The sequence below is a fragment of the Hypomesus nipponensis genome, chromosome 14 (genome assembly GCF_054491055.1).
Source record: "Hypomesus nipponensis isolate SF chromosome 14, ASM5449105v1, whole genome shotgun sequence".
Lineage (NCBI taxonomy): Eukaryota > Metazoa > Chordata > Actinopteri > Osmeriformes > Osmeridae > Hypomesus > Hypomesus nipponensis.
The window spans coordinates 4,338,282-4,349,359 of record NC_140374.1 but is presented as its reverse complement, the minus strand read 5'-3'; the positions used below and the strand labels follow the sequence as shown (position 1 = coordinate 4,349,359).

Below are 11,078 nucleotides of genomic sequence, written 5' to 3'. Positions count from 1 at the left end.
TAATGGTAGTGCTGAAAGGAAGCTGGACATTTCTTTAAACATCTATTATACAGATCAACATCAAAGGCTGAAATATTTCCTGTACGTATTACAAATGTTGACTCAAAAAACACATTTTCCTTCTTGGAAAAAAAAAACGTTAAACACAAATATAAAGAAGGAAACAAAGAAGGCAAACAAACCAAAAATGATTTTATATATTTAATATTTATATATTTAATATTTTTGTTTTGGGCTCAACAGAAGTCAAAGAAAAACTCAACCATAACTCTGATGGAATTATGGGTAGTGTAAATATTTATTATGGCTTACGGTTGGGAGAAAAAAATGTGTTTGCAATTATGTTACTTATTGCCAGATTCTATTCACTTTGAAACAAGTGAAAGTTATGAACCAAATTTTCATATTACAAACATATGTACAAGTTTTATTTTCATCAGTTTATCTTCACTATATAGTTTTTTACAAGCATAGTACCACATACACCAATCTATATACCATTAAAGTTACTAATTCTTATTTACAAAGATTTGGTAAAACCCTGATTTTATTTAACAGTATTTAAATTGAACTTGCAACTATTTAACATAAAACACTTCAAAAATACTTAATAGCAAAAACTGACTGTTCGCTCTTTAATCCAAAACACTTTTACCAAAAGGTAAAACTTGTTTTACTTCTTTTTTACAGTATTCCCTGCAAATGTATTTTTTCCATTCAATACTTCAATACTGTAATATAATAAAACTATGGTCCCCAAGTACACATTTTTATACAGTGTAACGAGTACAGAAAACAAGTACAAATACAAAGAGGTCTTCATAACCCTAACTTTACATGGAGGGATTTTGTAAAGGAACTGTGGGAAGGTGGCGGACAGGGTTCTAGAACTTGTCATTGTTGCCGTTTTCATGCAGGTCTCCATGTAGGATCCAAATATCCTCCTGTCGTTGGTTGTTCTTGTTGAAGTTGTTGTTGCTGGGCAGTACATGCCTTGTTTTGCTGCTGGGTTCGGTTCTGGTCTCAGCTGCGTTGCGATTGCCATTCGCCTGGTTGGGGGTGGAGGTGCTGCTGCTGCTGGGTCGTGGTGGCTGCCCCCTGCTGCTGGGGACAGGGAGCTGGGATTTGGGCCTGGAGGCAGGTCGCCTCTCGTGGCTTTGGGCTGCGTTAGCTGGGCTTTGGTTTGCGTGATGGCTGCTAGTCTGCCATGGGGGGGAAAAAGACAGTAATGAGCAGAATGTAAAATTATGATAAAATGTGATTATAACTCATATTCAGAAAAGTTGTGCGTGCCAGAATCTCTGTCAGCAACCCTGCTGGATATATATCTCTATATATATATCTTACAGTCTGTGGTCGCAGTTGAGCGGTTGTCTTCTGGTCAGTCTTATGTAGTGATTGTCTACTTGGAGAGCCAGAGAAGACTAAAAATTCATCCTTTGACTGAGCAATCTGCAAGGAAAATTGGGCATTTCAATTGTTCAGTGAAATATAAACATATCACAGAGTACTACGACGTAAGACTGAGGTCGAAGGCAGAGGTACAGCAGGATGGTACCTTGCTGATGTCAGCTTCTGATTTGCTGGTGCACATGGTCTGCAGTTCTCGGATCAGTTCAGTGTCGTCATCGGAGCAGAGAGACAAATTCACAAGGTCTCCATCCACCAGCCTGCCACACACACAAAAACCTGATCACTCATGAGCTCATGTGTAGTAGCTTACTGTCATGTTACTGAAGCCAGTTCAACTGGATTCCTTCAACAACAACAACAAATGCCTGAACATACACCGCCTACTTTCAAAGCAAACATTGCACAACATTTTGCAAACATTTCAGAATGCTATTAAGACAAAGTATTATATACAAATTAGGCTTTTCGTGGGCATGTCCAGTTGTGACATGTTATTTTGTCGACATAAAGTGCTGCACTTGAGTTTCACTTGACATGTGGGTTGCATTAAGAAAGTGGACAGACATATATATAGCAAATGCAATGCTAGAGCAAGCAGAGTAATTACCAAGTTAGATTAAATGAAAGTAATGTGGAGACGTGCTGTAAACTCCATGTTCACTGAAATATGATGTAACACCATTTATAACGGGGGCAATTCAATGTGTTTTCTTTGGGCCGCTAGCTTTCATCATTTGATATTGAAGCACTGTCTGCTCTATACTGTATGTACTTTCACATCAGTATGCAGTAATTGTGTCTATGCATATAGACCAGCCTCACATCAGTATGCAGTGATTGTGTCTATGCATATAGACCACCCTCACATCAGTATGCAGTAATTGTGTCTATACATATAGACCACCCTCACATCTGTCTGCCCTTGGAATGGGTCTCATTCCAAAAGGGACACAACTTTGGACGACTTATTTTCCAATGTGATTCATTTGACAAAGCCATTGTTTCAAACTATAATGACTTGCTAAAAGGAATGATCCCTATCTTGACTAACAGTTTTAGGCTCATATATGACTGAATGGACTTTTGTTGTGATTCGTCATATCATCCAACACAATGATGATGGCACATTGTACATAAAGGATCCAAGTTAGATATAAAAAAAGATGATGGTGGATTGAGCAAAGATTTAAAAAGTGATTTTAGAAATGATATACAAGAGCTGGTGGTGCCAACCATTTTAAAATGATGTTAATAAAAAAAACAACTGCTGTGCTGAAGTCTTATATGAAAGTGTGTGTTCCATCAGGAATGCCATCTGTTTGATGTGAAATACGTCATGGCCATGTTTCTGAGTACTCAGTCAAATGGATGCAAACACTGACCTTTGGCTGTTGCCGTTGGTAATGAAGCGGACATCAGTGTTGGACAGTGACCCTGTAATGGGAGGAGACAAAATATGGATACAAAAATGCCAACATGTCATCTTCACCCGCGTAAGATAACTAGTCTCCTCCTTACCCTCTCGGAGAGAACCACTCCAGTTCGTCAAAGTCCTCCCCTTTTTTCTTGGGCTGGTGCTGGCTCTCCTCCACATGTTGCAGTCCCTCCCCTTCCTGCCGCCGCTTCCTTTACAGGAGCCAATGGTTGACACAGGGAAGGTCCCTCCCCTGAACTCCAACAGGTGCCGAGCGATCTCTGGAGAGGGAGATGTGCGACACTGATTCCAACCCCTTCATTCGGCAGAAGTAACGCGTCCCCTTGAAAATGACGCGCGCGCGCGCACTTTGACCCACCGTGACACGGCAGGGGGCAGCCGTGCAGCACAGCCTTGTTGACCAGGATGCTGAGAGCAGCCTTGACCACCGCCTGCTCGCCCCTGCTGAGGCCCTGGTCTCCAGGGGCCGGTCGCTGGGCCGGGGAGCGCTTGACTGTCACGCGGGAGACGATGGCCTCCTCCACGCGAGGGACGACCACGAGGTTCCACAGCCCGGCCAGCCACCTGGAGGTCACCCATAGACACAAGGGATGAAGAACAACTCACGCACGGTAATACGGAGAAACTAAACTGTGGTACGAGTCAACTGTATGAGTGTGAAGAACCAACACACACACACACACACACTTACTTGACAATGGCCAGAGAATTGTCGGGGACCACAGGGCAGGAGAGGAAGAGCTGGGGTCCAAGCAGGGCCTCGTGAGTCCCCAGGCGGGACAGGCAGGCGTTGAGCTGCAGCCACACATTGCTCACCCAGCCCAGGGTCTTCTCCAGCAGGCCCTCGGGGTCCCCAGCACAACCTTGCATCTGGGGGGGGGGGTGGGGGGTGACAGAAAAGGTAAACGGAGGTTTGGGTGGTATCAGAATACGAACCATTCTGTCGACAAGCAATGACAAACAGACTGAATGTGGTTTTATGGGATCACAACCATAAAATAAAATTGAGAATGCAATACAACTTTAGGATCTGGCACTGTAATCCATGATATAATACATGTAATAATAAATCCACTTCACCTTTAACACCATTGCTTGCAAACATTTTGTAATACTCAACAACGTTTTAGGGATTCTATTCATGAAATCTCCCCCTGTTTCACCTTGTGGAGCAGTTTCCGGCGAAGGTGCCTTCCCAGAAGGCCGTGCAGCGGCTCAGCGTCCCATCGCAGGGTCACCCAGCGGAAGTGCTGCTGGAGACGAAGCTCCGAGCCTTGGAGGCGGGACTTGGACAGCGTGCCAATCAGAAAACCACCCTCCTGAAAATGGTGCAGGCCGGCTTGGGCTGATTGGTTGAGAAGAACAGAAGTTGTTTTTCACTCATCATTGGATTCCTATCCTCATGACATTCTGTATACCCCTCCCCACCTTCCTCAAACACTGTTATTTTTCTTCACCCCCTTGTCACAAATTCAACTGAGATTGATGGCATGTTGGTTAGACGCGGCCCGGGGAGTCTCACCGTGGGGCAGGGGCAGCAGGTACGCCGTTCCTCGGTTTTCCAGGGCCTCACACAGGTCCCCCAGGAGTTCAGTCAAGGAGCAGGCCTTCTCCAGGCCCTCCAACAGGACCACCACACACCTGCTGCTGCTGCTGCTGCCCACGCCAGACACCGGCACCAGGAATCCTGACACAGAGAGAATTCCACCTTATTAATTACATCTTCAATCAGACATCCTTAATATCCTTCCACTTCCAACAGTTGGTATATAAATTGTATATTCACCACAGTTGATGAATGTCTCCACGAGCTGTTCCTTACAAAGACTCCTGTCTACCTCCACTCTGATGATGTCACAGCCCATACCCACCACTTCCTGCTTTTGCTAGGGTCAAAGGAACAATGGTCATTGAAAGGACAGGCAGCTAATAACTATGGACACTATGAAACCAAAGACAATATGAGTATGAATGAAAACACAAACACAGAGGCTGGCCGGGTAGGGATGTGGTCTGTGGTGTTACCTTGATGCAGCGAGAGATCTGATTGGCCAGGTATTCCTGGCAGCTGCCCTCCAAACCGTGGAAGATGACGTTGCGGTACTGCTCCACCTGAGGGAAGGAAATGCAGAGAATAAACTATGACTGCACTAACACTTGGTGGATTATGCGGAAAAACACATCATTTTAAGTGGAAGAATGAAATGGTTGTGTAATGGTGGTTTGAATCATGTACTGCCAAGCTACTCAAGAAGCCTCCTGGGTAGAACTGGTCATTAGTAAAGAATAGCTAAACAATGATGTGATTACATCCCTCGTGACTATTTAAGGGGTTCCGCCACACTGTTCTGGAAGAGCTACTTAGATACTGTTCGAACCCTCCCTACAGCTGGCTGGTTGATTGAGTACACATTTTAGGAGTATAGAGACCACACCCTTTATATTTTCCTGGCAAGTATCTATATGAAAGATATAGCTTGTCGGCAGAGGGAATGGCTTACCTTACATGAATATTAATTCATCCAAGTAACACATCAATTTAATGGCCATAATTGTTATCATAGTCAGATTTACTTAATGATGAGATGACAATATGGACAAGCCTATTAAGTTCACATTGTGCTCTGACTGTGCTCATTCACAGTCAGCAATATTTTGCAAGCCTCCTTTCTTTCTGCAATTTTCTTTCTTCCTTTGGCAAAAACAACCGTCTTACTTCTTGCCTGGAATTATAATTCATTCTGCATATTTTGCATATAATAGTTTGCTTCTCTTGTAAAATAAGCAGGTTTGGCTGACGTGTCCATGTTTGTGATTGTTCACATTGTAAACACCGCCCCTATACGTGAACACACTCGTAGCTGGATTCTGAAAACCTGCGTTGCTTTGACAAGCTAAAAACTACTATTGTGACACGGTTTGTGGTTGATTACAGTTTTTAGGCTTAGAGAAAACAGCTAACAAAAAAAATCATTTATGTGTTGAAATTGCTTAGTTGTAAAGGCCCCAGGTCTATTCTGCTTGTTTAGTCTGGAAACACAGAATACAGATCATGTCACCAGTAGGGGGAATCCTAGCACACCTAACATCCCAGACCAACCTGGTCAAGAATTTCCCACATCCGCTTTTGCTTGTCATTTCATTTGTTTGGGACAATTTCCCTCTGTTCTTTCATTTAACCTGTCCCCTCTACTCTATTGTTCTTCTCTTTCTCTTTCTGTGTGTGTGTGTGTGCATGTGTTTGTGTGTGTGTGTGAGTGTGTGTGTGAGTGAGTGAGTGAGTGAGAGAGAGAGAGAGATAGAGAGAGAGAGAGAGAGAGAGAGAGAGAGAGAGAGAGAGAGAGAGAGAGAGAGAGAGAGAGAGAGAGAGAGAGAGAGAGAGAGCGTGTGCATGCGTACCAAGCGGATGTAGTTCTGAAGCAGCTGAAGGGGGATGAGAGACTCCAGGGCCAGCTCGTCAACACTGGACTCTGACAGACCTGTCAAATACAGACAACCAGCCAGCTTAGCAACAAGAACAGACAACCAGCCAGCTTAGCAACAAGAACACACTAACACTTTACATTTGAAACAGCTTGCATTTTTCTACAATTACTATGCACTAAAAACACAGGGTTCTGAGGTCAACAGCCAGAAGAGATAGACAGAGGAAGAATATTAAAAGCTAAGGTTGAAAGAAACAAACTGCATCTCTCCACCCAACTACAGATGTAAAAAATAAATTAAAAAAATTGCCACAGAACAGCAAACATTACCTTAAAATCAAATGCAATCTTGAAAATGTGTTGACAGTCAACAAGTCGATAATCAGTAAAAGAACAATTAGCCAAACAATAATTAGCAAGACTTTTCAGTGAGGGAGTGAATTCTAATTTGGGCAATCTATTCATAGATGGAAACTGGGTTGCCAAGTACCTTTCAGTCGAAGGATGATGCGCTGGCACAGAGGTTTCCTGACCAGGTCCCAGGGGGGACGTGACAGCTCTTGACCTGGCAACCACACGGTGTCGCCTACAACAATGTAACCAGAGAGACAAGAGGAACATTGACGATATAGTACTGAAACGCTCACAGCATTACATAATATACACTCTACACACAAGTACGCATACTCAAGCAAACACCACAGCCAGCCTTTAAATACATGTTTAAAAAGTACCAAAAATGTAAATACACACACACCTCTCAAGGTGAGGACAACTCCAGAAACCATCTGGGTGTTACAGATGTGTGATCTTTCCCCCAGATCTTCCCCTCCTCTTTTACCACCATCTCATCCATAAAGAATACCCCCATTCATCTCATCCTACTCTCTTAAATGTCCTTGTATTCCTTTGATTCTGTCTATTGGAAAAGTGTTCCCCGTGAAGGTGGTTGGACTTTAATCTGTATGCGACAATGCAAGGGATTCAGAAGGAATGTTTCAAGTGGAAATGATTAATTAAGTAAATCCCCAAATAGCTCAGAAACGAAATATGGTAAATCTACATATATATGTAAGCTTATTGACCGTGTTACATTTCTGCCTTTACTTCAATGAGTTTGATGACAGATAAGTGAATGCAAGTTGATTCCCAAAAACCACACGGTTCGGAATCTCCCACTCTGACTCCCACAAGCCACTTTCACACAGGACTTAAGCACAGGAACAAGTCCTGCATTCTGAATCATTCACCTCCTTCTCCTGTCAGATTGCTGACGGGAGGAAATTATAACTTGAACTGTAAGGATGCAATTGGGGGCAGCAGCTGTTTGGACGGTGCAAGGTCTTTAAAAATAGCATGAGACACCATGGTAAACTTGGCTGTCAGACTTGTGGGGGACGCGGCTAAGATAACAGACTGCGCCTAAGAATAACCTGCCCGATGTTTGGGATATCCTTTCAAATAGCAGGCAACTCTTTTGGTAAACGTGCAGCTAGGGAAAAGGCATTAGGAACACAGACACATATAGACAAACAGTTATGAAATCGTTCATGTGTTTCTGCCACAGGCTTGTGTACAAACTGCCCGCCAGCTTGTGGGGCTCTAAACGCCAGTCCTCACCTATGAGCCCTGAGGCAATGCTGGCAGGCGTGAGCCCCAGGTGTGTGTGCACGCCGTCCCTGACGTGTGCGTTGGCGGTTTTCTCTCCGCAGAGCAGCTGGAGGTGGGAGGTCAGGGCCAGGCCCAGGGCGTGACTTAGCTCAGGCCAGGACGTGCCGTGGTGGACATGCACACAGCCCAACACGCTCAAACACACCTCGTCTGCGGGGACCTTGGGACAAAGGGGCTTTCTGATGCTTTCCGGCATCTGGACACAGACTGACACTCTGTAGGAGTCTGTAAGCGGGGGAGGGGAGGGGAGGGGGGGGGGGGCAGGGAAAATAAAGACAAGGGGAGGAAGACAGCCAGAGGACAGTGGTTACCTTAACGGATTCTCAAAGTTAAAGTAGGGAAGTTGAGTTGTCCCACGAAAACAAAACAAAAGAATTACCACTAACAATATACCCGACTGTCAGTGAAGCCCTGTATACTAGAACAGTCCCACACAGAAGCATGTGCAGCCGTGTCCTTGGTCTGTCTGTTGCTCTACTCACGCAGGTTCTCCAGGAGGTCTTTGCAGTCGTCCGTGGCCACGTCGTGGATGGTGCGGTTCCAATTGTCTCTCCTCTCAATATCCTGCTCGCTGTGACGACACAGCACCTCCAGGCAGTCCTAGACACACAAAGAAATGAGCTCGAAACCTCAACGTTTCTGAATAGAAAGTGTTGGAGTGTGTGTGTGTGTGTGTGTGTGTGTGTGGGGGGGGGGGCATGTGTGTGATCCCGGGAAGAACATTTCTGAAAGCAGATGAGGGGAATTTTCCTCTCTGTGCGCACTGTAAGAGGTGGGCTACCTTAAAGCCCCGAGCAGCAGCGATGTGGGCAGCGGTCCAGCCCTCACAGTTGGCCTGGTTTAGCACTGCGCTGGACAGGACCGCGGCATGGTGGTGGAGGTTGGAGTCGGGGTTGGGGTTGTCGGTGTGGTGAAGGTCTGGGCGGCAGAGGAGGAGCCGCAGTGTGTCCACATGTCCTGAGCTGACCGCTGCGTGAAGCGCCGTGCAGCCGTCCTGTGGGTCGCACGCAAACCTGACATGGTTTCCTTGGTCTTTTCGTGAAAACGACGTACATTTGTGTCCTAAACCAGAATGGGAGTGGGGCACTGCAGGACAATCGAGGTTTATACCAGGTAACGTCTGTATGTAATACAAGGTCCTTGAGGTCGAATAAGGACAACTGGGGATATTTGTGGATTTGTGGGGACAATAAGGGGAGAAACGTACGGTTGTGGCTCGTGAACTGTCTGCTCCTGCGTTGAGCAGGGCCTGGACACACTCCAGCCTCCCGGCTGCGCTGGCCATGTAGAGAGGGCTCTGTCCTTTGACTGCCCCCTGGTTCACATCACTCCCAACTCCCACGAGAACATCAACACACCTGTTTGGTGAGAGGAGACATGGTTACGTGAATGCACACTTTGGCTATGCCTTATAAAAGCCTAAAGCAAGTTGGATTCATTCATTATTTCTTAAAAAATGAAAAGGAGACGAATTGTGAATAAAGCCGCCAATGCCGACAAGTGACAGAGACCACGATTCGGTCACACTCCCTTAAAGTCAACTCAACTTGGACTCGTTAGTTAACCCTAACCCTAAGTCCTATGTGTGGGTGGTTATGTGAGCTAACTTTAATCCTCGTAAAATAAATAAAAGATAAAGTATGAATAAAAACAAAGAACATAAGAGTACTGTACAAGACTGATCTGATGGTGGCTGGAAGGTAGATCCGCCAGCAAACACCTAATGTATTACCTCTTCCATCCCTTTTCTGATTCCATTTACTGTTATACTGATAACACTAATATACAGTGCTTAATATTCCGAAAATATCATTTCATTTGTGTGCATTGACCGAGTTATTTGTGTGATTAGGTTACATTAATGTGAATGTTATTACTGGAGAAAGTGGTGCTGTTTTGCCCTGGTGTTTATCCTAAAGTCCCTGTACCAACACAAAGGACAATGTAAAAGAGATGACCCTCTCTCTAAGTGAAGATGTTTGCTAGTAAGCCCATGTCTAACTTCCCCTTAATGCCAAGTCTCCTGCATCTAAAAGTATCATCTGCCTGCCAACCTACTCAAACTTGACTTATGAGCCGAAGGATCAAAGGCCGGGTTTCCTCAAGAACCATCTTGCATCTACCTAATAACTACTGTACTTTCACAAATATACAGCTACTGGAGTTGTGCGAGGAAGTGGATGGAAGAAAACTGAAGTTATTTGTGAAAACTGTCTTAGTATGGATACAAATTGGATGAGGGCTTCGCACACTAACCTGTGGTGACCATGAGCGGCAGCATAGTGTAAGGGAGTAAAACCATTTTCATCAGCAACATCAGCGGTCACCCCCGAAGTCAAAAGTAGCTTAACGCAGTCTGTGGGATGAGGGGGGGGGGGGGGCCGGAGGGGAGGGGGGCGGGGGGGGGGTTGAGCAAAGTTAAGAGAAGTTAAGCCCTGTTGTCTAACTTCTTTCTCCTGCAAGTGACACTGAGGTTCCACAGCTGTCTTTAATGTACTTTTGCACTTCTGATCGTCAAAACATTGCGAACTCTCAAAGCTCACCTTGATAAATCCGCACGCTGTGTGCCTGAAACAGTTTGAACCCAAGGATGGATCAAAATATTACTCAAGCATGCCACAAACTGCTACAGGTTTACTTGCCCAATATCCCACATCATCACCATAGGGTTTAACTTCAATTGCAACTAAAAAAGTACTAATGAACAGAAGTCATCGTTTTAATTAAATGATTTCAACCCTGAATAAATCGATCGTCTTCATCAGTCCAAAATATACATAGGCTGGGGTCTAGGCCAGTACCTGTGTGTCCATTTTGAGCAGCAGCAAACAAGGCAGAGGTTGGGTGGTCTTCAAGGTGAGTAGTAGTAGTATCCATTGTATCTGGGTTAAGCAGCATTGACATTAAAGTGACATTTCCCTGGGAAGCAGCTTGGAGGAGCAGGGGGCGCTCGTTGTCCAGGGCAACGGGCCCACCGCAGGTTAGCGAGGGGACTAAGGAGGGACGCCAGCCTGCGAGGTGAAAGTGGAATGTGGTTATTTAGACGTGAGGAGGCCAGGTGGGGGGATGGGGGGGATCTTGGTACTGTGGTACACCTGAGATCAACGCAATGGGGATGCACAGTTGTGCAGTGC

General features: G+C 45.2%; 1 protein-coding gene across 1 annotated transcript in view; it reads right to left on the bottom strand.

The window, feature by feature from the left end:
* Nucleotides 1–188: 188 nt before the first annotated feature.
* cttnbp2 (cortactin binding protein 2) overlaps nt 189–11,078 on the bottom strand; it is a 30,181-nt gene continuing 19,291 nt past the window's right edge. Inside the window, exons 5-23 of the mRNA XM_084672543.1 lie at nt 10,746–10,955; nt 10,201–10,300; nt 9,152–9,302; nt 8,726–8,938; nt 8,427–8,544; nt 7,894–8,169; nt 6,764–6,859; nt 6,248–6,327; nt 4,874–4,960; nt 4,635–4,734; nt 4,371–4,535; nt 4,012–4,193; nt 3,540–3,718; nt 3,207–3,412; nt 2,932–3,108; nt 2,796–2,847; nt 1,559–1,670; nt 1,348–1,452; nt 189–1,202 (exon numbers count right to left, since the gene is read on the bottom strand). Of these exons, the coding sequence (XP_084528669.1) occupies nt 885–1,202; nt 1,348–1,452; nt 1,559–1,670; nt 2,796–2,847; nt 2,932–3,108; nt 3,207–3,412; nt 3,540–3,718; nt 4,012–4,193; nt 4,371–4,535; nt 4,635–4,734; nt 4,874–4,960; nt 6,248–6,327; nt 6,764–6,859; nt 7,894–8,169; nt 8,427–8,544; nt 8,726–8,938; nt 9,152–9,302; nt 10,201–10,300; nt 10,746–10,955 (2,927 nt within the window). The 3' untranslated portion in view covers nt 189–884. The remainder of the gene's footprint in view (nt 1,203–1,347; nt 1,453–1,558; nt 1,671–2,795; nt 2,848–2,931; nt 3,109–3,206; nt 3,413–3,539; nt 3,719–4,011; nt 4,194–4,370; nt 4,536–4,634; nt 4,735–4,873; nt 4,961–6,247; nt 6,328–6,763; nt 6,860–7,893; nt 8,170–8,426; nt 8,545–8,725; nt 8,939–9,151; nt 9,303–10,200; nt 10,301–10,745; nt 10,956–11,078) is intronic.